The 26,836-nt window shown below is 42.4% G+C and overlaps 1 protein-coding gene across 9 annotated transcripts in view; it reads left to right on the top strand.

Annotated features, from left to right (window-relative positions):
- KLF12 (KLF transcription factor 12) overlaps window positions 1–26,836 on the top strand; it is a 279,952-nt gene that overhangs the window by 147,358 nt on the left and 105,758 nt on the right. For all 9 annotated transcript variants that reach the window (XM_080374430.1, XM_080374423.1, XM_080374427.1 and 6 more), the window contains 2 exons: window positions 8,252–8,795; window positions 24,427–24,562. In XM_080374430.1, coding sequence (XP_080230556.1) covers window positions 8,252–8,795; window positions 24,427–24,562 — 680 coding nt within the window. The remainder of the gene's footprint in view (window positions 1–8,251; window positions 8,796–24,426; window positions 24,563–26,836) is intronic.

Genomic DNA, 26,836 nt, shown 5'->3' with positions numbered 1-26,836 from the left:
TTTTAAATCCCCAAAATAATTCTGAATGGGGGCAATACAATATTTTTTTAAATGGTATTTTACCTACCCTTTAACAATTATTTAGGGATCTGCCATTTGTTCAGAAATTATTCTCAAATATAAAATAGATTAGTACAGGGAATACAAATATAACATCAATATTTTTTATACGCTTAAGCAATTAATATTGCAAGCAACATCTTACACTGCTGTTGTTCCACACCTTTGTTAGACTAATTTCTCTTGAAGACTTGTGTTGTAGCGATGGGCATAAATTAGTTTCTTTCAACAGATTCTTCCTTTGATACAGCATTCTAGTAACACTGCTGAAATCTAAATAATACATCTAAGCTAAACATCTAGTTTTCTGAATATGTTAATGATTTAGGGATCAAGGGGGTAGGTTTTGTTGCTTTTCAAAAAAATCACAGCAGGCCCACATAGAGTTTGAGATCGTGAGAGTTTAGCCTCATGTTCAAGGAATGTATAGTTTTTACATTTAATGTACTACATAGTACAGGAGCTGATTAGTTTACTGGGCTATAGAAGTCTGTAAACACATGTTCTCCTTCTGTGCCATTGAAGAAATCCTTTGGTAAACCTGTTGGTTTTGGGGCAGGAGGGTTAAATGCCAAGTAACCTTAACGCTTACGCTGCCTTTGCAAATATATTATTTAAAAATAAGTAATTTCACACTAGATGTATTTGCGTTCATTGTTAAACATTCTTAAAAATTAATGCTGTTTGCATAGGGATCTCTTTTCATTTCGAAGCATGTTTCCCCAGTCCTAGTTTGAGCTGATATTGAAGGTTGCAGCACGTGGTACTTTTTTAGTGTTCAAGTAGTTGTGCAATAACACCGTAGCATGCCTGTTCAGGAAATGTTAAAAGGCAATTTTTACAGCCGTGCAGCTTGAGTTTTGTTTGTCCATGTATGAGTGGTGGGTGTGAATTTGGTCTCCCCAGCTCTTAGTTCATTCTCTTTTGGGGCATCTTCCATAGGTTCTACACTTCTAGCAACACTCTACTAACAGAGGCCACCCAGGCCTTGTAGCGTGTGCTGAGTTTCTTTTGCCTCTTCAGACTCTCAAAGAGAATGGAAAATTTTATTTCTAGGCCTTGAGGGTTGGAAACGTCCACTTTGAAATCAAACATCCAAGTGTTATGCAGAGATAATCATACATTAAGTGAATCATGATTACTTTAAAGTGGGTGTCTCTCAGTCTTTCCTGTTGAATTGATTCCCATTTGTTTAAATGCATTTTCATTCCATCTCTTTTTATTTTAATAATTCCTGGACTCTACCCTCTGTCTTTCTCAGTGCCAACTGGTGCTTTTTAGAAAATCTTGAATGGGAGTTCTTGTAACAGAGTCTGACTCAACCCTGTTTGGGAGTGCTGTCTCTTGAGGATCTCTTTTCTTCCTTGGAACACAAATTTAACCTTGACCCTGAGCAACCGTTTTTGAAAACCAGTAGTAAGCCACTTTTTGATTTATGCTTCAAGAAAAAAAAGCAGAAAGATCCAGCTGTCTTGCATTTTGTTCTCTTCTTCAGCGTGACCTCCTGCGTTTGTCCAGTGCATCCGAGCTGAGCAGTTCTGTCAGCCTGGGAAAGCCTGCAGCAGCAGCCTCAAGCAAAAAGGCACAAATGCCTGTTCACTTGGTGCTTTTGCAGTTGGAAACGAATTTTAAGTATTTTACTCATTTTTAGTGTTCTGCTGTCTATGTGTTCATCCTTCTGATTTTATACAGCTGTCTCTCGGTGCTCTACTGGTGCACCCCTCATGTACAGATCAGTAATAATAGCCATATCTCAAAGTGAGCATAGTTGAGTCTTGGATGCATCTTCTTTTCAGGGGGATAACAAAGTGTTTCACATAGAGGTTGTTTAGTTCATTTTTTTTGCAGTTTCTATTACTTCTTCCTTTCTTTAGAGTATTTTGTTGCTTTGGTTGAAGTGGAGATTTTCAGGCGGAAGCGTGTGAGTGTTGTGAATGTAATTTCTTATGATGGGAATGCGTTTTCAAAAACGTCTCTTCAGGTAATTTCGAAGAGAGTTCACTCATAGGTTAGCAAGATAAAACAAAACAAGACTCCTGAGTAAAGCACTGGATGCTTGAGCCCTAACTTACCAGGGCTCTTTGAAGTGCTGAAGCTCCTACTCTCCCAAGCTAGCCATGTGCTGATGTTTGCAAGTGCCTCACTGGGGCATGACAGGACTAAACCCCATGCAGGCAGGTATGCTTCGTGGTAAGCACCTACAGAACTAGTTTTTGAGGGGGGTGAGCTTTCTACCCTGATCTACAGGAAAGATGAGGAAAATAGTCAGTTTTGATTTTAGAAAAGAAATGGTATACTAAAGATGAGCACACCATAGCCTAAACCAAATCTACCTGCATGTCTCAAGGCATTAGAGTTGTATGCACATCTGTGTGCTATGCAAGTGCTAGAGCAAGTGCTTTTTGCCATTTTGAACCTAGCATGTTTGCCTTTTGCCATGAAGTGTTAGAATACCTGTAACCTGCAGAATATTCCTTGTTATTTAGATTTCACCCTCCAAGCATGATGATCACAGCTGAAAGCTGTTCTAGCTGGGCCCGGTTCTGCACTGCCTGCCCAGAAGACTGCATGCCTGCACTGCCGATCTTTGGCATTTTGGTACAGCAGTGGCAATGACATGGTTAAAATTGTGGATAGCTTTTCAGAAGGAGTATGATTTTTCTCATCTTAGTCTCCTTTAACTCTGACAAAACAAAATCATCCTGCCTGAAATTTCTACTGCCAGAGCAGAATGAGGTGAGGCAGCACAATGACAAACCAGGAAGGGGTTTTGTGTGATTTGACTGAAGAGTTAAATTTTCAGCATTTTATTTTCTAACTTCCTGTCCTCAAAGATGGCTTATTTTATAAATGCTAAATTTAGTCTGTTCAGTTTCCGTCATCAAGGACAGCTTTTTTGGTATGCTTTCTTACAAATTGTTTGACCTTGGCAGATTGCTGCCAGAAAGGAAGAACACTTTAAAAGCTGACAACTGATTGTTGGAGGTTTGTAAACTCCGTTGTGCAGGAGCAGTAAAACTCCACAGAGGCATAAAGGCTCACTGAAGCTTAGTACCCTGTGAAGTTGATTAACTGCAAGGTGTCAGGATGAGTTGCCGAAAACAAAACTGATGTTTGCTCTTTCACTGATTTTAACCTGAGCTGCATGGAAACTATGAGCTCTTCATGCTTGGTTATGAATAGATTAAGAGTGTGGAAGGGGGCTGTTGCAAAATTTTCTCCCATGTAAGTTAAGAGGAGGTGGAGTTCAGAGGGCTGGAAAGAAGAAGAAGTAGAACTGTGTGGGAAAGGATGGCCATCCAGCAGATAAGGTGTTATCAGCCATAACTTCACTGTGCTTCGCTCAGGGTCTTGTGGCTGGTTGTGTGGCTGACTGGTTGTTTTTCTGTAATGGTCAGGGAAAAGGGCAGTAAGGAATGCTTTTTTACACAGCTGAAAAAAAGCTTTGTGAATAGGAAAATCACGTGTTAGGTTCCTGGCAGGCTTTATTAATGGCAAGCTAATGAAACAGAGCACCACAGAGAATACTGGTGTACAGCTTTAAAGGGCAGGCACAAAAAGCATGAGACAAAAGCACTGACTAATAAAGGCTGAAGCTTTATTAAAAAGCCTTTTCTAGCAGGGAGCCATCCTGACCTGCCTTCCAGTTCTGTTTCAGCCAGGATTTGCGTGGATGGTGAACAGCATAAGGATGTGACAACAGTGCTGCAGAGAGAGGCATTGCTGAGAACTGCCTCTGAGTACCAGCTGGAGGCAGGGATGAAGCTGCCCCTCTCCTTTGTACCAGCAGGCAGGAGCAGTGAGACGAGGGAAGCCACGTGCAGCTGTACCCCTTCATGTTTTATTTTCATGGGCTGGGCAGGCATCCAAGGCAGCCCACTGGGTTGCAGGGACCTCAGGCTGAACCCTTTTTAACTCACCAAATGCTCTGGAAGCTGCCAAACTCAACAACAGAGTTTAGACCCCTAAAACCAAAATGAAGTTTGCAAAACCGACACAGGCACTTTCAGGATACAGATGGGGAAAACCTGTTTCAGATGCCCAGACCAGCAATCAGTTGAGCCCACACCACCACAAGAAGCCCAGTTCAGTAGGTGAGGACAGAAAGGCAGGAATAGTTAGATGCGAGGAAAAAAACCCACACAACCAATTGTTTTTCATCCAATTGACTTGCAGCCAAGAAAGCCAACCATGTCCTGGGCTGCATCAAAAGAAGTATGACCAGCAGATTGAGGGAGGTGATTCTCCCCCTCTACTCAGCTTTCATGAGACCCCATCTGGAGTACTGTATTCAGCTCTAGGGCCCCCAGCATAAGGACATGGACTTGTTGGAGCAAGTCCAGAGGAGGGCCACAAAGATGATCAGAGGGCTGGAGCACTTCTCCTGTGAGAAAAAGCTGAGAGCATTGGGGTTGTTTAGCCTGGAGAAGCAAAGCCTACAGGGAGACCTTGTAGCAGCCTTCCAGTACCTCAAGGGGGCCTACAAGAAAGGTGGAGAGGGACTTTTCACAAGGGCGTGTAGGGATAGGACAAGTGGGAATAGCTTAAAACTGAAAGAGGGTAAATGTAGATTAGACATCAGGAAGAAATTCTTTCCTGTGAGGGTGGTGAGACACTGGCACAGGCTGCCCAGAGAAGCTGTGGCTGCTCCATCCCTGGCAGTGCTCAAGGCCAGGCTGGATGGGGCTTTGAGCAACCTGCTCTGGTGGAAGGTGTCCCTGCCAGCAGAAAAAAATGTAGCACTTGTTTACAATTTTTAACTTAAGTATGGGATGTACAGACCTGTTTTGCTAAGGATCCTGCTGGGTTTTGTAATGTCAACTGACATCAGTCACAGCCTGAATTTACCAAAGAAAGGGCATTATTAGTCTTAGAGTTTGGGCAGGGAAAGGAGGTTGTTGAGGGACATACTGGTTTGCATCCTGTTTGGAGAAATTCATGAAGGGATTATAAAGTTCAGGTTTGAGTTTAGTTTCACTACTGAAGACTGAAAGAATAATATCAACTATATTACTATAGTACATAGAGACTGTATGGCCCTTCCAGCAGCTCTGGAGAAAAGGGTGTACATACCAAAAGGTGGATGCGATATAAAGAAGGTACAGTTACAAATGTAAATGCAGAAGAGAAAAAAGAGAAAGTGATTTGTAGACTGCAGTTACAATACTTTCTTCCTTTTTTATCTTTATTCCCAAAATACTAGGTGTAATTACTAAAGTAAAAAAAAGGCCTGCTCGTAGCACAATCTGGAATAAGCTGTGAGTCATGATCTGCACCTTATCTCAATACAATTGACTCTTATCCATGGAACAAGTAGTTTGTGTGGTATCAGCTGCACAAGGGTTTGGGGGTTCTTCCTGTAAGGGACCTGACACTGCCTGCTGCAAAGGCAGGTGGGCCTTCGGGGCAGGCTGCGCTCTGTTTAGTGACGGACTGCTTTCGAGGTCTGTGTGGATCCCTTCTCTCCAGCCTCAGAAGTATCCCAGAAGTCAGAATACTCCTGGGAGCAGTCTGATGTGCATATGCTGGGTACAGCAAGTCCCTGAGGGTGCTCTGAAGAGCAACAGAGGACAGCAACAGTGGGGTAATCCATCCTTCAGCTCACAGAGGGTAAGCTCGGAGGAGTGTTGTGCTGCTGAGGCAAGTGGCATTGAGTCAAACTGAAATCTTCCCCTGACACCCAGGGGAAGCCTGGAAGTATGTAAATATGTAGGATTTTCTCCGTAGCACATTCATCTGCCCTGTGGATGGAGCTGGTGATTCGTACTGCTCCTAGATGACCCTTGCCAAGCCATGTGCACAAGGGGATCCCTCATCTTCCTTGTACACAAGTTAAACCTGTTTCTCCCCCTCCTCTCAAACATTTAAGGTGGAAGATGTTGCCTTTGATCTTACGAAGATTTGGGTATAGCCTGTGCAGGGTGTCCCTCTCCACCTTGTCTTCACTCCTAGTACCAATCTGTTTAGGTCAGCAGAACCAGTCTGTTTGCCCATGGCGTATATAAGACCTTGTCAGGATTTGACAAATGAACTACTTGTGTCATGTATGTTGATGGCTTTGTCTTTATCATGGCACATAGGGTGTGCGTAATGTGGGGGTTACTGACAATAGCCAGGGTAAGGTGTGTCAGAGGAAGTTACCAGGAATCATCACTGGGCAGTCACAGGCAGTTTTGCATTCTTGAGGAAGAGATTTTTGTAACCTTGTCACTCATAGCTGGTGAGAAGTAACTGAGTTACTTCTCAACGCTTTGAGAAGTAGCTGTTCTTTACTCCATCATCTTTTTTAGCAGGAGAACTTACCATTGCCTTTATAAATAAGAGTTTTTCCTTTTGTTGTTTGTCTTACATCAAGGTCCAGTGGCCGGATGAATTGGGGTCACTTTCTTTTAAGTTGATTTGTGTATGAATAGAAGAAGACACTCACTGTTCCAGACGTGCTCTTGCTTTCAAATGGGGGAAAGCGTCAGATCCAAGAACCAGCCTGAATCAGCTGAATAGATGGGATCTGCTAGAACGGCTCATCTTTCAGCATGCCAGGGATAATACCCACTTAGGCTGTTATTATTATAATTTTTAATATTAGTGTTCTGTTTTCCTTTTGTAATAGATCTTCATTCTGTGATGAAATTTGGCTCTGACTCAAAACCAGGAGGTTTCTGCATGAAAATATTTAACATCGTTGATTATAAAAATCCCGAAGTGAATTCAGAGCTTGCTTGATTGTTAGCTTATTTTAGAGTAGAAGAACTAAATATTTGTGGCTTAAATATTTCTAACTTAATGTTTTTACACACTTAGTAAAGACTGTAATCTAGAGACGGAGAGAATGCATTTAGAGCTGCTTAGGTACCATAAAAAGATTGCTTGTTAGATCTGTATATGGAATAATTGCTTTGGGTCAAGTGAGATTTGAAGTAGCTTGGCAAATGTTTTTTATTGAGATTGGTTTTCTGTACTACAGCACATAACAGCATGTGTATGCCTGTAGAGAAGCTCTGCTGCGGTGCAGGGCCATGGAGGTACTTAGCTGAGGAGCTGAGAGCTATGCTTTGTCATACTACCAGGTTATCGATGGGCATTTCCTTCCTTGCTCTGCCTATTGAAAATTACTTGAAAAAACATTTGTAAAGAGTAGTTATTAATGATGTACTGTCAAAAAGGAAAGATATATCAAATGAGCTTCTCCAGGGATCTGTCTTTGGCCTAGCATTATTCAAAAATTCTATTACCCTCTTTGATGATAGAAATAAGGAATATAACTGCAAAAATAGCAGATGGCACCAGTCTAGAATACATTTAGACCAACCAGCTTTGAAAGAGTTGGTCTAATGCATAGAAGTTATTTTGCAAAGTCAGAAAATTGTTTTTAATTAGCATGAAAAAAAATTAAGAAATATAACAATGGGGAAGGCTATCTAATGTGCTAATTTTGAATAATGAATTGTTGTAGCCCTTGCTGCCTGTAACAGGGCAACCATAGAAATGAGAGGCTTTCTATTGACCTGTAAGTAACCTATCCGTAACCGTGCAGAATGCAGAAAGTCAAGCATTGAAAGTCTGTGTTTAGCATACGGCACTGCCTTCTGAGAAGTGGTATGGAAAAAAATGCAAAGATCATTGTAGAGGGCAAACAACAATGCTAAGGCTTGTTCTTTAAAAGCTGACTTATAACAGAAAGAGGCAAGGTTATAAGAAAAAGGCAAGGTCTGCTAGTCTAAAAGAAGGTAGACAAGTAGGGGGAAATGACAGTCTTTGAGCATGCAGAAAATTGTTTGGAAAATGGTGGTGACCAGTTTTTCTTCATGTCCATTGAGGATGACACAAGAGAGGAATGGCGTAGCTTAAAGTTGTATGTTGGGAAGAAATGTCCTCTCAATATAAGCAGTGGTTACCTGTGGAGATAGTAACATTTTTTGTCACGGGTGACTTTGCATAGTGCAAAGCAACAGGTTGATTTTGTACAGCCACCTTGTAACAAATGAGAGTAGAACTTTTTTTAATGTTCTGTTCAAACTGGACATGTCTGTGCTTTCTAGCATGATTTGTACTTTAAAACTAAGAATTGACATAAGAAAAGGAAACAAATCCTGTGATGTCCGTGACCAAGTTGTGTGATGTATATTAGCAATTGGATGTGCAGGTCATCTTCAGCCATGTATGTAACTGTCCCTTTGTCCTTCTCCAACAGTCTCCAAACGTCCACAACTACCCAGATATGGAAGCTGTACCTTTGTTATTAAACAACATGAAGGCAGACCCAGTGGAGGATTCATTATCTACAGACCATTTCCAAACGCAGACTGAACCAGTGGACTTGTCAATAAACAAAGCCAGGTCGTCCCCTACAGCAGCTTCATCTTCACCGGTTTCTATGACAGCATCAGCCTCCTCCCCTTCTTCTACTTCTACTTCTTCATCTTCTAGTCGGCCAGCTTCATCACCCACAGTAATAACATCAGTATCCTCAGCAGCATCTGTACCATCAGTATTAACTCCAGGTCCTCTTGTAGCTTCTGCATCTGGTGTTGGAGGCCAGCAATTTTTGCACATTATCCATCCAGTACCACCTTCAAGCCCCATGAACTTACAGTCCAACAAAATGAGTCATGTGCACCGTATCCCCGTGGTGGTACAGTCAGTACCTGTTGTCTATACAGCTGTGAGATCACCTGGGAATATGAACAACACTATAGTCGTACCATTGTTGGAGGATGGGAGAAGCCACGTCAAAGGTAAGGTGGAACCAGTTTTGTGCATCTATGGCATCTCTAAAACTATTTTTGTATGAGGAAAATGTAACAACATTATAAAGCTGTTAGTTTCCAAACTTACTATGCTGTTTGCTGAAAAGGCATATAACTTACACTATTGAGAGAACCTTTAAAAGTCTTATTCCAGATGCTCTTAAAAATAAATATTTTTGTAAAGGTTGAGGTCAGCAGTGGTGTTAGGTGCTTGGACAACTCATGGCAAGTTTTGTCCTGAGAGGAATATATCCTTCCCAGAAGCTGAAGAAGTTAGGCAATGGAATAGTGGTGATATATAAAACATCATAGATGAAATGAACATGGAAAACTCACCAGGTGATACAGATTTGGCAAGGGAAGGAATACTGGAAGGATTGTTACCACACAAAGGGGAAGCAGTCGTCGGTCTGTAGGAACGTGCAGAGGAAAGACTTTAGGACCAAAAAGTGGTAGCAGGTGCAGAGAGGTAGGTTTTATTAAGCTCAAGGAGTGGCAGTGCAAATCTGAATTAGGTTTCTTCTTCCAAATTAAACAGCAGAAGGGAAGAGTGTGTATGTTGGGAATGAGTTTTGCAGACACAGGACCTGAGAGGCACATGGAGGTGCGAAGGGAGGAAGAAAGCACATGCCAGAAGGACAGATACACTCTTGGAGAGGTGTCCAAAGAACATAGAAAGGGGAGCTGGAAAGCAAGAAAAAATGAGAACATAACTGTTACTGAGGAAGCGAAAACTTGTTAAGAGATGGTGACATGATAGGTGGAAGAAGAAAACAGATGTGTCCGGACACTCTGAAAAGCATGACTTTATAAAAAAAGGCATTAGTGGCAGAGATGGGAATGTGAGGAAAGAAATGAGACAGACTCATTTCAAGGTTCATTGCATGTGAGTGAATAAAATATGGCTAATTCTCCCCTGTAAAGGAGGTATTGCTTGAGGTGGAAAGGGAGGGTACTGACAGATTACCTTACTTTTAGGGTATATGAGAGCACAGGACATTTAGTAATACATCTTTATAACACCTCTTATGTACCTAATTGCATAATGAACAGGTCTCTACAAGCCAAAGACCTTTTTTCGTTCAATTTTCACAGCTGTTATTGATATACTTGCGACTGTGTATTATTGTACAGGACTGCAGTGATGAGTCATTCTGACATTTAGTAGCATCCTGTTGTCCACAACTCTTTGGTTCTCATTCTGTTCCCTCAGTACCCTAGTGTAGACTGTGCCCTCTCAACAGGCTTGGGTGTAGGAAACAAGCTCACAACTGATCTGGATTTTGTTTTTAAGAATCAAAATGATGGTTTAGGAAGTTTTATTGCACTTCATACAGTGATGTAATTGTAGGACTTTGTGCTGTTATGTCAAGAAACGATGAATGAAAGCAGAACTTTTCACCATGTTGTCTGGGGGGGGAAAAACCCTAAGTTTTAGTCTGTATTTTGATTTTGGAGCTTTGAGCTGCACCTGACCTTGAGCTCATCCAGAATTTTTCCCGTTTGTTTTCTTTTCAAAGGTGCTAGTTGGCTCTGGTATAGTCTCCTCTATAGGAAGCACCTCCTGATCTTGTAAAACTGGAACTTTGCTACCCCAGTTTTGTCAACAAAATTCCAGAATTTAATGTGCCATAGGGATTTCAGCCCATGAGCTCTGGGCCTCCTGAGCTGCCCTGACAATATCGCCTTTGTGCTGTTATTGGCAGAGATCATTAACCAGCCCTGTAGCACCTATTAATGTACAGCTAAAGAAAAAGAAGGGATTAAGCATTGTTTAGTTTATTTTTTGTCATCAATTGTACCCATTTTGCTATTACTAATTCTTTTCATATAAATATTCAGGTTATTTTGAATAAGTACAATAGAAGAATAATGGGCAAGAATCCACTCTAGGTAGTCATTTTTGTCAGCTTTTTCTGGAGTGTGTTTTTCTTTCTTTCATGTAAAAAAATGTAAATATTAATATGCAATGATATTGCACAAATTTAAGTGATTAAATAGTTTTCGTATGTGTGCAGACTGACTTCCCTTCAGTGGTCAGTCTTGTGCTGAAGAAAAGAAATAAAGGTCAAATTGAATTGGTTGCTAATCCTCTACCAGCTGAAGGAAAAACGCAGGTTTGAAATCATCTAGAGTCACAACTATCAACTTTTACATGAACATTGATCATTTTCAGATACAAAAAAATATGCATGCTGAAAAAAAGTCAAACCACAGATAGCATAAGCAGCATTTGTCACATAATCTCTGTGCTGTTACTGTTTTGGTGCTAAATTAGTCACCATGTTGATGATCCAGGAGTGTGGTTGGGAAGCACTTAAAGTTATATTCTACATTAGCCTGTATCCAAGTCCTTTTCAACTCGAATAAACTTAGGCACTTCCCTGAACAGGGATACTTTCAATGCTAAAATTAATGAAAATTACATCAGACTTAAGATCAGGTCTCTCCTACTTTTCTAGATATAGGTACTTAGCGGAAAAATGCAGGAAACAGGATATGGAGAAAGTTTTTTTTTCCCCCCCTTATTCCCAATTTTATTTTCCTCATGCTGAGTTTTCCTCTTCCTTCCAGGTTTGACTAGAACCATTTCATTTTAAATTTTATTGCAACAACTTCTCAGACCACCACCATCCTGCTAATCCTGCCTCCAGGCATTTTGCTCTGGTGGCTTTCTGCTTCCTCTGATGCTTCCCGTTACACCTTCCTCTCTCGTGGACAAAACTGTCCTCCTGGTGGATCCTTTTCTAGGTAGTTTAAGCAAATACTTCTTTCTTCCTGTTATGGTTGAATTCCCTCTTCCCTTCAGCACCAGAAATCACTACCTCCTTTTCTGTTTCCCCCTCTTTTTCTATTTTTCCATTTTTTCTAGTCCTTCCCATCTTGCCGATTGTTCTTGAGTGCCAGTTTCAGCAGCTCTGCTTCATCTCTCCCTCCTTGTCATCTGTTAATCTTTCTAACCCATACTGTCATCTCCTCCTCTGTGGCTGCACATCTTTCTGCATGGCTTCATTCATCCTGGCGTTCTCCATCACACCTTCCTTCAGGAGAGTCTGGGAACTCCTTTTCTGCCTCCCAAAGTGCTGCTTGTTTCTGCTGTCCATCCTGCCTCCTCTCTCCTATTTTTTACATGCAACGTTTCCTGTTAAATCAAACCCTTTCTGCAGCATTGAAAACCAAATGGGTTTGCAGAGAATTAGCCTGTGTATGTATGAGCTGCCGGCAGCATCCAGTCAGGTCCTGTTCCACGTGCTACACCGAGGGGGACATCAGGAGCCAGGAGTATCATGCTACAAAAGCACTCTTCTGTCAGACTGATTCTTTTTGAAGAATAAAACCCTTTCAGTTCACCTAGTGTAAATCAAAATCAGGATCGAAGCATTTTTAGGAATTTATTAACAACACATAATTAGAAGGTAATCAGTGGACAGTATGTCCAGTATCAGTAATAAAACACTAGCCATTTACAAAACCTTACTAAATTCCTACAGATATCTAACACTGTTCTGTAATCCCACCACACTCACATACGTGTGCGCGTGCACCCAGAGTGACACGCAGACTCCTGCCAGCTGTGGATCTTCCCCTCCTGACATCCCTGATGCACGCACTGGCAAGGAGGCCCACCAGGGAGATGCCCAAAGTGGGGGTCTCTGTGTGCTGCCTCCACGCTGCCAGCCCAGCTGTGCGGGTTGCCCCCTCAACCTAATGCTTGCGGTATTTCGTATGTGCAAAGTGTGGTAATGTGTTACGGCTCTTGGGGCACAGAGGGGATGGGAGCCGGGCACAAGTACCTGTGGGCACTGCGTGTCTGGGCTGCACCCCTTGCCACCCCCTACCACCTGGCAAAGAGACAAAGTTCTCTCCCTTTCTTGGTCATCACTGTTGTCCTGTCATCCGAAGCCTTCAAAAGCCCTTGGAGGTTTTTTCTGCGTGGAGTAGGTGACGAGTACTAGACATTATTATACAACAAAGTATTCCAAAGTATTAAAATCCCATGAAAAACTCTTTTTTTCACCTTTTTTTCTGCCTGTTCAGCAGTGGTGAGGATTGCTAAGAGGTGTAATTAGAGGCACAGCAAGTAGCAGCACCTATAGATAAGGTTCCCTGATGGTTTCTGTTAAAACCCTGTCTTCAGCTGCTCAAAGTCTGAGTGTATGTTAATCATTTAGGCTGACATTTTACATGCCACATGCCTGCCTCAGGCTATTTCTTTTTTCTTTCTTTTTGAGGAAACTTTCAAGAAAAAAACCTATTCCACGCTTCCTGACACTGAACATAGAGAAAAATGTAGCATTTTCCATGTTGAAAAACTTATTCCAGCTTTTTTGGGGGGATAAATTATAGAGCTGTGTTTTGTGCCGTGAGCCTCAAGTTTGGTTTGGACTGTTGTTCTTTCTTTTGTCTTTATAGGCACTTGCAGAAACCAAGCCAAGTTTGGAGATCTGAATAAAATATAAATCCTCTTAAAGGGTAAAGCAAAAAAACAATTGTGTCTGGGAAGAGGCAAGGAGGAGGTTGGAAGGGGCTGGGCAGCAGGGAGCGGGGCAAGGTGGAAGGTGGGTGGGGAGAAAAGAAGAGGTGGGAAGATGGCAGTGGATGTATGAACATGTTCAGGAGGAAAAGTGGGAAAGGACTGGAGGCAGAGGAAGGGGGAAAAAGTAAAAGGGTAGAAAAGAGATCTGGGGAGGGTGAAAGAGAGCAAGGAGAGGCTCAACCGGGAGTGAAAGGGCCCACTGTGGCAGCAACGGGTTCCCCTACAAACTCTGCTCCCGTTAACCTGAGTGTTTCCACAGCTTTGCTTTCAGAAGATATCCACGAATACTGCTGGCAAATTGTGTCCTTCTAGTAGCAGGTTTTGGCAAAGATAATACCCTTTAAAATTGTTCTCTGTAGTTCAGAAGCGTTACTCCATTGAAGGGCCTTTAAGAAGCTCCCTACTGATGATGGTGCACCAAGGACCTGTGCAACTTCTGTAATTCTGGAGTTTGGGGTTCTCACTCTTACAGGTTTAAAAGTTTTCGGGAGACACAACCACTTGCAAAATCTAGCAGTCAGAACACTATGAATTTAAATTTGCCACTGAACTTAAATCTGCTTCCCATGTATGTAAATATCCATAAAGCCGTTGGTGTTGACTATTTTTGTTACTGTGTCTACTAGAAATACAGATTGTACCTTTCAGCTTACACATGCCATATTCCTCACCGTGGATACATTAATAAGTAGTAAATGCAATACCTTTTGCTACAGATTTTTTTGGAACTTAAAAACAGGTGAACTAGATAACATCACTGCCCTTGGGTTGCTTTTTTTTTTTTTTTTTTAAAGTGCAGCCTGTTATTTCTGCCCACTGTAAAGTTTACTGCACAAAAGTAAACTCAATTTGTAGTACAAAGTTAGAAATGTAGAGAACCATTTCCAAGGTCAGTTTATATGGTCTGTTTGTATAAATTATGGAAGAGACTCTTAATTAAAACCACTAGTGTTGCTTTTTTTTATTTCATGTGAAGTGATTATCCTTTCTGCATTTTAGTAGATGATTATTTTGGGTTGGAGTTGCATTGAAGCAGAGTTTCTACTTTAACTGCAAGTTTTTTTGTTGTTACACACAAAGATTTTTTGTGGCTGTATATATTCCAGCCTGTCCACCTCCCCCCTCCTATTCCCCAAAATGCTGACTCTTTCTCCCCCTGTTTGATTGGTTTGTCTGGAAGAAATATTAGTGGTTCTTGGAAAGGAGAAGCAGGTTGGCAATGGATAGCCAGGAAGAGAAGCAAGCAGAGGAGAGGCTTGCATTCAGGGTGGGACCTGTGTTACTGGAGATGGTGCCTACATTTAAGAACTAGAGTAAACAGTAATTCTTGCCAGAATGGAGAGTTAAAATACAGGTTACAAGACATGCTGTGGTATTTGAAATTGAGAAGGAGTTTGCTTGAAGATAAAGTGTCTTAGGTTAGCTACGGGGAAAACCCATAAACAGTCTTCTACTTAAATCTCCAGAAAAGTTGTGTTTCTGGTGACTCACTGGTGATATGCTTGGGTTTTTTCACTATAGAAGCACATAGTCTTCTAAGATTTGTCGACGGTGGATTTAGCATTGTGCTATGCTTTTAACTAGGAGCATGTTTGAGGAAGGGAGAGAGGTAAATGTGTATTCCAAGTCCATTTGTGAAGTCCAGTGTAAAGAGCATGAGGAGGTCCATTTCGACATATCCTGAGTCTCTGCACCTTTTGGAAGCTGTAAATTCCTTGTCTTCCACACCAAGAATGCCTCTGGTCCCTCAGCTCTGTACTCTCACCAGGGCTGAGCTTTGATCTAGTTGCTTTTATCCCACAGGTTAGGATCCAGCAGAAACATAGGCATAAAACTTCTAATTTATTTTATCCTTGCCTGGGTTTTACTGTACCTTAGACCAACCTGCTGGAAGCTTTCTAGTGTCTAAAGTATCTCTACACTGTTGCAGCACATAAGTTGCAATCTGCTACTGTTTTGTAGTGGCTTTGCAATATTGTATTTAATATTAAATATATTCTGTCCTTACTATTTCCCCTGTTTATTTTTGGTGGTAGGGTATTTGTGTATTGGATGCTCAGTGAGAGATAAATCTCAGTAGTGTCAGTAGTGTAGGTTTTGTGTAGGTGAGGTCTCATGGCATTCAAATAGCTTAGAAAGTGAAAAGTCCTTTGCTTAAAAAAAATAATAAAATGTGTGTTTATGTATACAACCCAATGAGAGAGATGCTTAAATATGTTTGTATATTACATCCATGCAATCACTCTCACCTCTGTATTTCTCCACACAGCTATTCTTTTACAGGTTTATGGCTAACTGTTTGACTGGTGAAATGATTTTAAATATTGCCTTTGATTGGATCATAGCAATTAATATTCCCTGGTAGATTAGTTACACTGTGCATTCAGTGACAATTCCCATTCTTTGTGAACCATAGCTATGCTGGATGCAGTTAACTGTTCTAGCCATATAGTCCCATAAAATCTCAATAAAATCTGAAAACTGTGGAGTATGGGTAATCTTGCTATAAATTGTAATAAAAATTACCCCTGTAGACTCTATATTCTGACCATTACGTTCATGGATACTGCTGCTTTGTACATAAAGTTTTATGAAATAAATTGACCAATTCTGCTGCCCCTACCAGACACCAAAGCTGTTTTGATTGAAAATCTGATAGGTGTGGTTAGGGCATTTTCCAATGCAGAAAAAGCTTAAAATGAACTTTAGATAGGAAGAAAAATGCCATATATGTGCTTTGTATACGATGGACCAGCTTAGAAAGAGAATCATGAATACCATCATTCCCATGCATTTGTTAAGTCCATAAAGCCAGGATTTGGTTTCCTAAAACACATTAAGTAAACCTGAGTATAACACTTAGTCTCTGAGGGCGTAATTTCAAATAGCTCCTGTACATCTGTGTCTGGAAGTATTTCTTCCACCTTTAACATGCAGTGGTGACTGTGACATTCTCCTTTGACATTCTCCTGCTGGGAAAATCCACTCTGGGCTCCTGTTCTCTAAAAGAAACTGCCAAGAAGGAGAATGTTCGGTTGTTTCAGGCATCAGGCTACGGTGTGAGGCTGAGCTTCCACGGTTGTAAAACCTGTTTTCCAAGAGTAACCAGGAAGGATGGAGATGAGTCGGTCCCTCTACTTGGTGCTTGATCCACCCAGGTGCATTTTTTTTTTTTAATCAGAGGTATTTGAAGTGGTGGCAGTTTAAGAAAGAGCAAAAGAAGTCACTGCTGGTCAGCAGTTTTCTTTTTGCAGTATTTCAGGTACCACACTGCTGTATGCCAGTTGTAGAGACTGAAGTTACGGATTAGACACTACAGTATTCATGACTGTTGGCAGATTATTTGTTTTAATGAGGATTTATCTGTCCTCCTGTTAATTACTTCTCTTCCAAATTTGCCCACTAGGGCCCTGAGGCCCCCAAAGGTAATTTTCTTCAGCATTGCTGCTGAGGCACCTCTTTGGCTTTAAGTGGATGGTGGCAGGTGGAGAATGAGCAGGAGCAAGCAAGGCCACGCAGTGCTGTTGCTGTTGTTCCATCTTCAGGCACTTACTGAGATCCCCAAGACACTTCTGCTCCTTTCCCAGAAAACCAAGGCATGACTCACATGGCAAAGGCTACTTTCCTCCCCTTCCCAGCAAGGACCAGGTCCACAGCAGCTTGGGGGGGCACTGAGCCACTTCCCTCTGCCAGAGCTGGTGCCCCAGTGCCCAACAAGAGGAGGGATGAGGGCTCACCCTGCTGAATTCCCCGTGCAGTCCATGGAGGCAGGTGGGCTCGTCACCCCTGAAGGCATCCATTTCCCTGTGCTGGCTGTTACGGGAATGTTGGGGTGGTTCTATACACAATGCAGGTTCCTTGAAGACAGGAGGTGAGAAGCTCTTCTCTCCCGTCCCAGTGTCACCCAGCTCCTGAGGTCCAGGACTCAGAGATGATGGGGACTGATGGAAACATACTGTTAGGTGCTGTTGAGTCACGGGGTTATCGTGAGTGGCAGATTATTAATAGCTTCACACTAACTCTTTTAGAGTGTTTCTGATGCTGGCAGATTAATAGCATGTTGTGCTAAGGCATAAGCGCCATATAATTTTCTTAACCATATTTTCCAATACCATCCTTCTAGGAGTTTGGCAGAAGATGTCACTTTGTTACTTCTGTCCTTCATGCTCTGCAGACACATGGACACACACGTGTGTAACAGCAGTACTGAGATTCTTGTAAATGTTAATTTTGGTGTGTGGGATAGTGTTTGGTTTTCCATTCCTAATGGAGGGAAATGCAAAGCAACTGTTGCTTACAGCACTCTTTTACCTGCTGTATGCCAGCATGCACTGGAGGCAACTGGAGAGGAATCTGTAAGAAGGACACTTGGCAACAGCAAACATGACTCTTTCTGGTTTATTTGAGGTACCTCATATTTCTGCGTAATTTAAACTTCCATTGCAATTAAAAAAAAAAAAACAAACAAAAAACAACCCTGTGGCTATGTTTGCAAGAAGAAACACGTCACCTGGGTGTGAATCAGAACTAGCAAGGCCAGAGGGGCCTCCCTGTCATCCAGGCTGACATCTCACCTAGCACAGGTCTTGGGATTACTCTCCCCACTGCAGACCTGTGTAACCCTGCTTGTGGGTGGATGTCAGGGCCACTTGGAAATCCCATCATGAGCAATCATTTTGAATAACAGTTTGAATATTAGGCATCCTTCAGAGAAGGCAGGGTGGGGAGTTTAATATGTGAAACAATTCTGAATTTGGAAATGCTTTAAAAAAGCAGCAATAAATTTTTAATTATTGTTAGAGAGCAGCTACGCATGATTCAGTCTTTTATTAGGATGTGGTGTATCGGCAGGCTTACATGTATGTATGTTTACAAAGTTATTAGCAGAGAAATTAATTTAATGCAGAAAACTGAAATTTTAAGATAAACTGAGCCAGAGGCTTCAGTATTTCAGGGTGCTGAATTTTTTTCTCTCTGCTTTCACACCGGCAAGCATCATCTCATAATGAGTCATTTCAGCAACAGTTAATACTACATGGCTCAGCTATAAAGAGAGGCAAAACTCTTGACGGTTACTTAGTTTTCTCCTGCTCTTAAATATTTAATTCATCTTTAACCCAAGGGGCTCATATTTGCCTTTAAATCAAAGGTAGCGTGTAGATGTGAAATTACTTCCAATGGGTCTTCGTGAGCCTACTGCGCGGATGAGTTTTCATCTCTTTCACTCACAGGAAATCTGACTGGAGAAAATAAATCAGGTTGCAGTAACTGGAAACTGCCAGCGGTGATAGCAGTATGTTAGTGTATGGCCCTTTCCACACTGAGAAGGGCCCAGATTCAGCCTACCTACAGGCATCCAACCGCAGGATTTCTGATGGCCCTTGCCTTACCTGGCCAGGTTGGAGCATGAGCTGCATATCCCTAAATAATTGCTGCAAAGAAGTGGAGCGATTAGGACATATTTGTGTGGAGCCTCTGACAGACGGGGATAGCATTTACCCAACAGCCTAATAATTAATACCAGCACATGTGTGAGAAGTGAGAGGAGGTGTGCTGGGCTCTCGCCAGCCTGGAGAGATTTAAATCTGCAGTCCCCCCTTCCCAGGAGATGCTCCAATGTGGACTGGAGCAGCAGTTTAGAGAGTGGAGAAGGAGAAAAATACCCTGATGTTGTGGCCCTGTGCTCAGGATATTCCCCTGGGAAGGTGGAGGCTGCATCTTGTTCTGAGGGGTTTGTCTGTCCTTAGCAGCCAGCAGGCTGGATTCTTCCTGAAGATTTTGCTTCTATGGCTTGCTTAGTCCTGTACCGTAGCAAAACTGACACGGTCATGTGCCAGAAGGTACAAATTCAGTCGGTGCTCATTAGAAAGCTGCTGTACAAGTTTAAATCTGTTCCAGCATTGCAGAAGGGGCACTTTTGTCCTGAGAAACAGGATCAGCTATTGTTTGGCTCCCACAGCCAGCATAAATTTTAAAGCCAAACCCATTTTTTTAGTTCAATAGAAATGGAAGCAAGCTTATATCTGATCCAGATCAGATTTTTTCCTACTGGCAACTGACAGCTGGCAGATAAAATATTAATGATGGTAGACCAAGTTCTGGAGTATTTACAGGCTGGTGTGTGCCTTACGTGAGACCCATTTGCACATCTTACCTTAAAACAAGTGCAGAGTGAATTCACTTATAAAGCCCAAAGGGAAACTCCTTTTTGGTACAGTTTGGCAAAGGGGCTATTGAGAAGTGATTGCATATACGCACATGCATCAAGAGCGACTCCGTGAACCTTCTTCAGCAAAAAGGATCATTGTTTCTTGAGGCTCACAAGGATGGAAAGTGGCGTGGCTGCTTGCAGCCTTCAGCACTTGCAGACATTCTTAAACAACTTCCCTGGCTCACCAGTCTTTTCGGCATGCAGTGCTAACAGCTTGCTTCTGTAGCTCCTGTGCACTTTTTCAATGACACCTTTGTCCGACGAAAGCAGTCTCTGACTTGTTTCTTTTTGCTTGCCTCGCCTTAGCCTCATTCATACTTCACGAAACCACTGGATAGCTCTGTTGGACAAATCTTGCCTTTCAAGAGAAGTAGCAAGGGCAAGAAAACCAGCTCATTTTTAGGGCCTGAGCTTTGTTAATGAAATGCGTCTGCCTGTGATAGGGAGGACTCAATTTAGTGACCCGGGTGGGTCCCTTCCAGACCTGTGGTCCTAAGTTCAAGGAAAACCTCGATCATCAGAGCAAGGTACAGCACAAAGGGAAGTTAAAATGCACTGGCATGTTTTGTCGGCTCTCCTCCACCTTGCTTGCCAATTGCATTCCATTACTCACTTGTCCTCCACCTTTCTAATCTTACTTACTAAATTATCTCTTGCCTGCATCTCTTCATTCTTTCTGATTTGATGTTCATTAGGCCAGCAATTACTCTTAATTCAGTGTTTATGAACTACGGCTGTTATTTATAAACCTTGGTGCCATCAGTTCTACAGTTGTTCATAGATGTCCAAGAGAAAGTCAAAGCTGTTGACATAAGTAGGAGTCATGAACCCTGAATGTATAAAACTCCTGGTACTGCAGTTTGCACACTGTAGTGAGTGTGAGGAGGAGATATCTGTTAGGCTTTTGGCCAGTTGGTTATTCACATGGCTTATTTCAGAGAGGAGAATGGCTTTAAAGGCTGTTCTTCACCACAGCAGCAGCAGACATGCTGATGAGAAAATGGGGCAGTTCACACCAGCTGGCAGTGGTGAAGTTCAGCCTCCTGGTTAGTCACCTTGGCTCTCCAGTGCCTTGGCCACCCAAGTCTGAAAGCTGAGAAGAGGTCACAAATGGAGAGGGAGACAAAAAAGTGTGTATATGTGGGCCGACATTAAAAATTAAGGGAATAATCCCTAAGCCATTCTCTAATTCAGTTACTGTCTTTAGTTAGGTTCACTGCAAAGGTGTAACAAAAACTGTCCTTGGATAGCCTGCCTTTGAATTTGCCCACTGGTATGTTTCCATTCCTCGCCTTATGTTCTCACCATGCTCACGGCTCACAGCACCTCGTGAAGTGCTCAAACATTGGCATCTGGTGGGGCAAACTGTGTGCAGTGGGCCACATTATCCCTAGTTGCAAAAGCACAACCCCGCTAGCGGCTTCGTGGCTGTGTTAGTAGACAGAGTAGGATTTCCCTTGCAGAGCGGAAACAAAAAGAAGGTAATTGAGAGTTTTCATCCTCGCGCATTCCTCTGGTAAATTAAAACCACCACGGAGTACCACAGGAGTCTCAATCTTCAGAGCTGTCAATCTGCAGTAATAATGAAACAACATTATGTCTTATAAGGAACAAAAATGTGTAAGGTTTTTCATAGGCATTTGTGCTGTCTCCTTTTATGTAGGTGTATTCACACTTAAGTGATCAGAATCGGTGTGTAATAACTATATTACAGACTAAATTATGTAGCAACTTTTGTGATTTCAAGTTCTTAGGTTTAAACATTAAGTTTCTCAGCTAGCTACTTAAAACTTGCTGTAGTGCAAGTCAGATTAAGCCATTGTTAATACAAACTATCGCATACATAGCTTTTTGCTAACGATTTTAAATTTATTTGCAAACTTTAGCTTTCACAAAAGCAACGTGTATAGCAGCATTTAAATATTGGGCAGATACAAACATACAACTACTAGTAACGAGATTCACTTTAAGAAGAACTGAAGAAATAATGAAATAAGTAATAATAATCTCATACGTAAAGTTGCTTGTAAGAAAGAACACAGAGAACAGAGCAGAAGTGCACTTCTTTCCAAATAGTTTTCTGGGGCTAAATCAGCTGACTAGATGGTTCAATTGTTCTTAAATCCAATACTAGATTATCCTTAATGCTCAGGTACACATGGAATACCATCATGTGTAGGTCATGATTTTAAGAAGCACAGTCAGAAAAGGTACTCATTCTACCTAAAACAATTAAAAATTTTGGACGCTTTCAAAGTTGCTGTACATTTGTCTCATGCAGGTCATTGTTTGTTGTCAACAGTTTTTACTTTGATAAGTAAAAGGTGTTTTATCATACATGAAGAAATAATAAGCAGTCTGCGTGTAGCTGGTATTAGTGAGGCACCTAAACTGCACTAGTAAAAGCTAGTAAAAGTTGTATTGTGCATCTGTAAATCCACTGTGCTTCCAGAAGGGGTGGTTGCATCAGCTTACTGAACATTTTTTAATAGTACTTTCTTTATGAAGTTCATTAACATAAAAAAAAAATGAAGCTGAAGGGTAGTTATAATCACTCACTGTTCTTTTACTCAGAGGTGGTTCACAGTTAAGACATAAATTAAGATTTAAGATCAACTTTCCCTCGAGTCACCGCTCGTTTGGAGAATGATTTCTTTTCAAGAGCCGAGCTATCCATCAGTGCTACTCTTACAGCTGCACAGCTCCCAAAGTATCTACAACCCTCCCATTTTTCAGCGTAACTCAGTCCCTTTTCTAGAGTCAGTGGACATGGTAACATAAGAAACATGGCAAAAAATATAACTGTGCCTTTTGGAGCTGCTCTCTAGCTGTAGGCCCGCTGATCTGTTCATGAACTCTGAAGGGAGCCTGTGATACCTGTGTCCAGGGATGCGGTTAGCCGGAGCTGGGTAGGAATGACAGCTGCCTTTGTTGAAAAGCATGTTGTAAGACCCAGAGAGTGTCCTGTCCCTGACACTGCAGTACAAGAGAGCACAAGCTAACAAACTGCAACAGTTACCTCTTTAAATGAATAATCTTGGATTCCCCTGTTTCACCTGACCAAATAAAATAAACATATTATTAAACAAATCTCTTTGCTTGTCTTTCCCCTTACCACACCTCCCTTGCAGCCTCAGGCATCTCTCCAGTGTTGCTCTCTACTCCAGCTGCTTTTGGTGTCTCTCAGCACTTACTAATCCTGTGTGGTATTTCATGAGTAAGGGGGAATGTCTGTTTCTGTACATCACCTCTGAAGTTTGTCTCTCTGTCTGTCCCCTGACACAGGCAACCCCTAATTCCTCTCGGGAATATCTCAGGCCACACTTGTGCCCCATAGTTTCCCCCCCGCCCCATGCCCATCCTTTGGTTTCCTACCCCTGCCTGTATGTGGGTTGTGCTTTTTCTTCCCTTTGGAAGGCAGCAGCCTGGATAAGAGGGACGGACGGCAGGTAGCCCGCTCGCTGCTCGCCTTTCCTGTCTCTCTGGCACAAAATGTAACTCTGGTGGGCTGACCTTGGCTGGCTGCCAGGTGCCCACCCAGCCACTCTCACACTCCCCCTCCTCAACAGAACCGGGGGAGAAAATGAGGTGGAAGAGCTCATGAGATGAGATGAGAACAGGGAGATTGGTTACCATCACAGGCAAAACGGACTCAACATGGGGAAAATTCATTTATTTTTTTGCTAATTAAACATAGATTAGGATGGTGAGAACCACCACCCCTCAGCCCCCTTTTCCCAGGCTCAGGGTCACCCCTTCATTTCCAGCCTGTCCCCCTCCCTGTCCTGGAGCAGCCAGGGGGCTGTGGAGTGGGGGCTGGGGTCAGTCCCTACATCTCCTCTCTGCCCTCTCCCCCCCCCCCCCCCCGCAAGCCGCTCCCACCCAGCCTGGGTCCCGCCAGCCGTAGCTCCATCAGGAGAGCCTGCTGTGCCTCGGGCGCTCCCCGGGCTCCACCACAGAGCATCTCCTCCCCACCTTCTCCTCTCACCTCGGTGTCTGCAGGGCTGCTTCGCACACTTTCTTCCTCGCTCTGCCTGTGTGGCAATTTTTTTTCCCTTTCTTAAACCAGCTGGAACCTCTCACAGGTGCCCTGCAGGCCCCGCTGCCGGCGCCCGGGCACCTGCACTATTGCCGTACAGGATGGATGCCGTAAGCTATGGATGGGCAAAATAATGCTGCAATTCCTCGTCTTCAAATGTTCATAAGACCTGAGACTATATGACTTTTCAAAAAAAATCTAAGCCTACCCAACATCAGCCATCAGTTTGTCAGCTGAAAGTTAGCTGCCTGTGCCAGGTTACGTGCAGCTTTGCTATGTGTACCATGGAGGGAAGGCTCCTTCACAGGTTGACACGAGTGTTGAATTGAGTCAGAAATAGGACACCTGGGGTTTTTGAGATGCCTAAGTTTTAATTGACTGGAATGACATGGGTCCTAGCCTGGTATCTTATGATGAACATTCGGAATCAAAGATTGTTCCTGACATTTCGCTGTAAAATTTACTCTCTAGTGTGCAGTGTTGTATGAAGCAGATGTAGCCCTTTCTCTTCACTTTCTGAAAGGCAGGCAGAGTAAGTAAGTCGAGGGTGAACTGAGTTTTTGCTGTGTGTTACATGTGCAGTCTTGCTTCAGGTGTGCTGAATGCATTGGTGTTGCCTGTGTGTGTTCACAGGCGCGTGTGCTACTGGAAGAGCCGTCGCCTGGCTTAGCACTGCTAGGTGACTTTGCCAGTGCATCACCTGATTTGGGACGCTCAGCACAAGCGGTGCCATCCGACCCAAGCAAGCAGATGTGTTGTGCACCCTGATGTTGTTCTGGGACGAGATTAATTTCAGCACGCTCATATTAATCCATTATATGTCTCTTTCCAGCACAAATGGACCCCCGAGGCCTATCTCCCAGACAAATTAAAAGTGACAGTGATGATGACGACCTGCCAAATGTGACCTTAGATAGCGTTAATGAAACTGGATCTACAGCGCTCTCCATAGCCAGAGCAGTACAAGAGTAAGTATCACATTCCCAGAGCAAGATGAGTGTTGCCGAGGCATCCCCGGGCCGATGGAGGCACTGGCCCTCGGCAATACTGCAGGGGTGTCCCCCCAGCTGCGGGCTGGCACACTTGCCAGCATCTCTTCTGTGTAGCTTTGTTCCCTTTAGGAAGAGATGGCTGTATCTCGTCTCTCTCTGATTCTCTTTTCCTGTCCCTCTCTCTGCCCTCATTATTAGTTAAAGTTTCAAATTGAAGTTGTTTCTTCCCCTTTATTTACTTGCAAAACTTGCAGTGTTTTTATATCTTCTCCAAAGGGAGACCAGGTTAGAATTTCACTCAAAAAACGTGAATTTTTTTCTTGACTGAAAGCAGCATCAACAGGTTCATTTTAGTTGCTGATAAATAGGAACTACCTACATTTCTCCTGAAGGACAGTGTCATTGAAAGTAGTGAGGGGCTTTAAACAGTTTTTCCATTACTGTTATTTTCCTGGGTGCTTTCACTCACTGGATGGACAAATAAGTTCTTAATTTAATGTCTGTCTGCTTGTTTGAAAAAAAAGAAAGTTTATCATGAACATTAGCAATTCTGTAGATGCATGAGCTTGCTCAGTCACTGTAGCAGCTGGAAGGGAACCAACTGTGAGGTAAATAAGTATTAATATCCCCATTTTATAGGTGAGGAAAATGAGGTTATGCGTAAAGGTCACCCTGTAGGTCTGAAGCAGAGCTGGAAATAGAACTAGAGCCTCCAGGCACTGAAGCCTGTGCTAGACCCGCAAAACACATTGCTTTATCTGAGAGATTCAAAACATGGGCATTCTGGGTATTGAATAAGAAGGGATGTAATAAAGGCCATTAGACGTTGTTTTATAGTTTATTGTTGATGCATTTAAAACGTCTTAACATGGTATCTAAAAGTACTTACGTTTTGCTTTGTTTTCCTGGCCAAAAGCATTGATGTTTCTAAGCTGTGTTTGAGGAGGAACTCTTTTTTATTTTTATTTTGCATTTTCACCAGACACCTGCTAATTCATCTAGTCAAGCACAGCAACTGTCATCCTCAAATTTCAATTCCCTTAAGCAGAGAGGGAGGTTTGTATGAGCAAGCAAGGCGTTGGCTCTCGCTGTATTTGGTGTGCTCCAGTTCCGATGGTGATAAAGGAAGGGAAGGTTTCTTCACCAGTAGCACTGTTGCTTGATAGACTGCTAGTTACAACACCAGGTCCTGAAATGCTAAGTATTTTTTTTCTCAGTTTATGGGACACTTAATAACCCAGAAAAATAAAACAAGCTGTCATGTTTTTGTACTAAATGGCTCTGTCTAATAAATGAAAAGAGGAAGCATGGGGTATTAGCAAATACTTCTAAATATATGACTGGCAGGCAGATACTGTTCTCTGTGATTGATACTGCTTGAACACTTAGAGAATTGATCAAACCATGAAAAGCTTTTATAGCTTTTCCACAATGCATTCCACAGCTTGTGAAGGTAAATATGTTTAATATTACTTGGCTGGCTCTGGAGCTTAAGAATTAAATTAAGAAATTTAATAATATAACATCAACTCATCCTTGTTACAGGTTTTATTTAAACAGTAATCTGTTAGTTTATTTCAAAAGCCCCATTAGGAAAATCTGATTTGACTGTGATCTGCAGTTTGTCTTATTTACTTCATTCTCAGTCGCAGACACCACACGTACAGCTGCTGATCTGAAAAGAGACATTGGCACATTATACTGTCTTCACTCAGCCCATTTCTTTCTTGTTCTATAATAAAGTACCATACAGGCACACTCTATTCTGAATTTAGGCGTCTAACGTGCCTTAATATTGGATGTTTAGCAAAGAAGTCCACTGAAAATAAAAGCCCAAATCCTACGTACCCTTGTTGCAGAGAAGAAAGTGCCTTTGAAGCCTTCCAAAGGGAGATCCTGTGTGCTCAATTTCAGCATCTAAACTTAGCAGACAGGAATTTTCCTCTGAAGACGTGGAAAGGCACCTACTGTTCTGGTGAATAACTGGGCAGCATAGGGGCATGCATAGAAAGACTGCTTCAGCAGTAAAGCGTAGGTCTAAGCTAAGTGCCTAAGTGAGGTAGGCTGGACCGCAGAGTCTAGAAGACTGTCCCACAGAATGTGTTCTTTCTTAAGTGAGCTTGTAAGCTCTTTCTTGTGAATAGTTATACAGTTAACAACAAAAAAAAACTTCTTGCATATGCTGGCTGGGAAGTACAGCATGGCACCTCCAAAGGGATGGCAACATCCTTTCCTTCCGTACTGGATTGC

The sequence above is a fragment of the Falco punctatus genome, assembly GCF_963210335.1.
Source record: "Falco punctatus genome assembly, chromosome: 2".
NCBI classification, from domain to species: Eukaryota; Metazoa; Chordata; class Aves; order Falconiformes; family Falconidae; genus Falco; species Falco punctatus.
The sequence above is the reverse complement of the archived record's forward strand: the minus strand, read 5'-3'. Positions and strand labels throughout refer to the sequence as shown.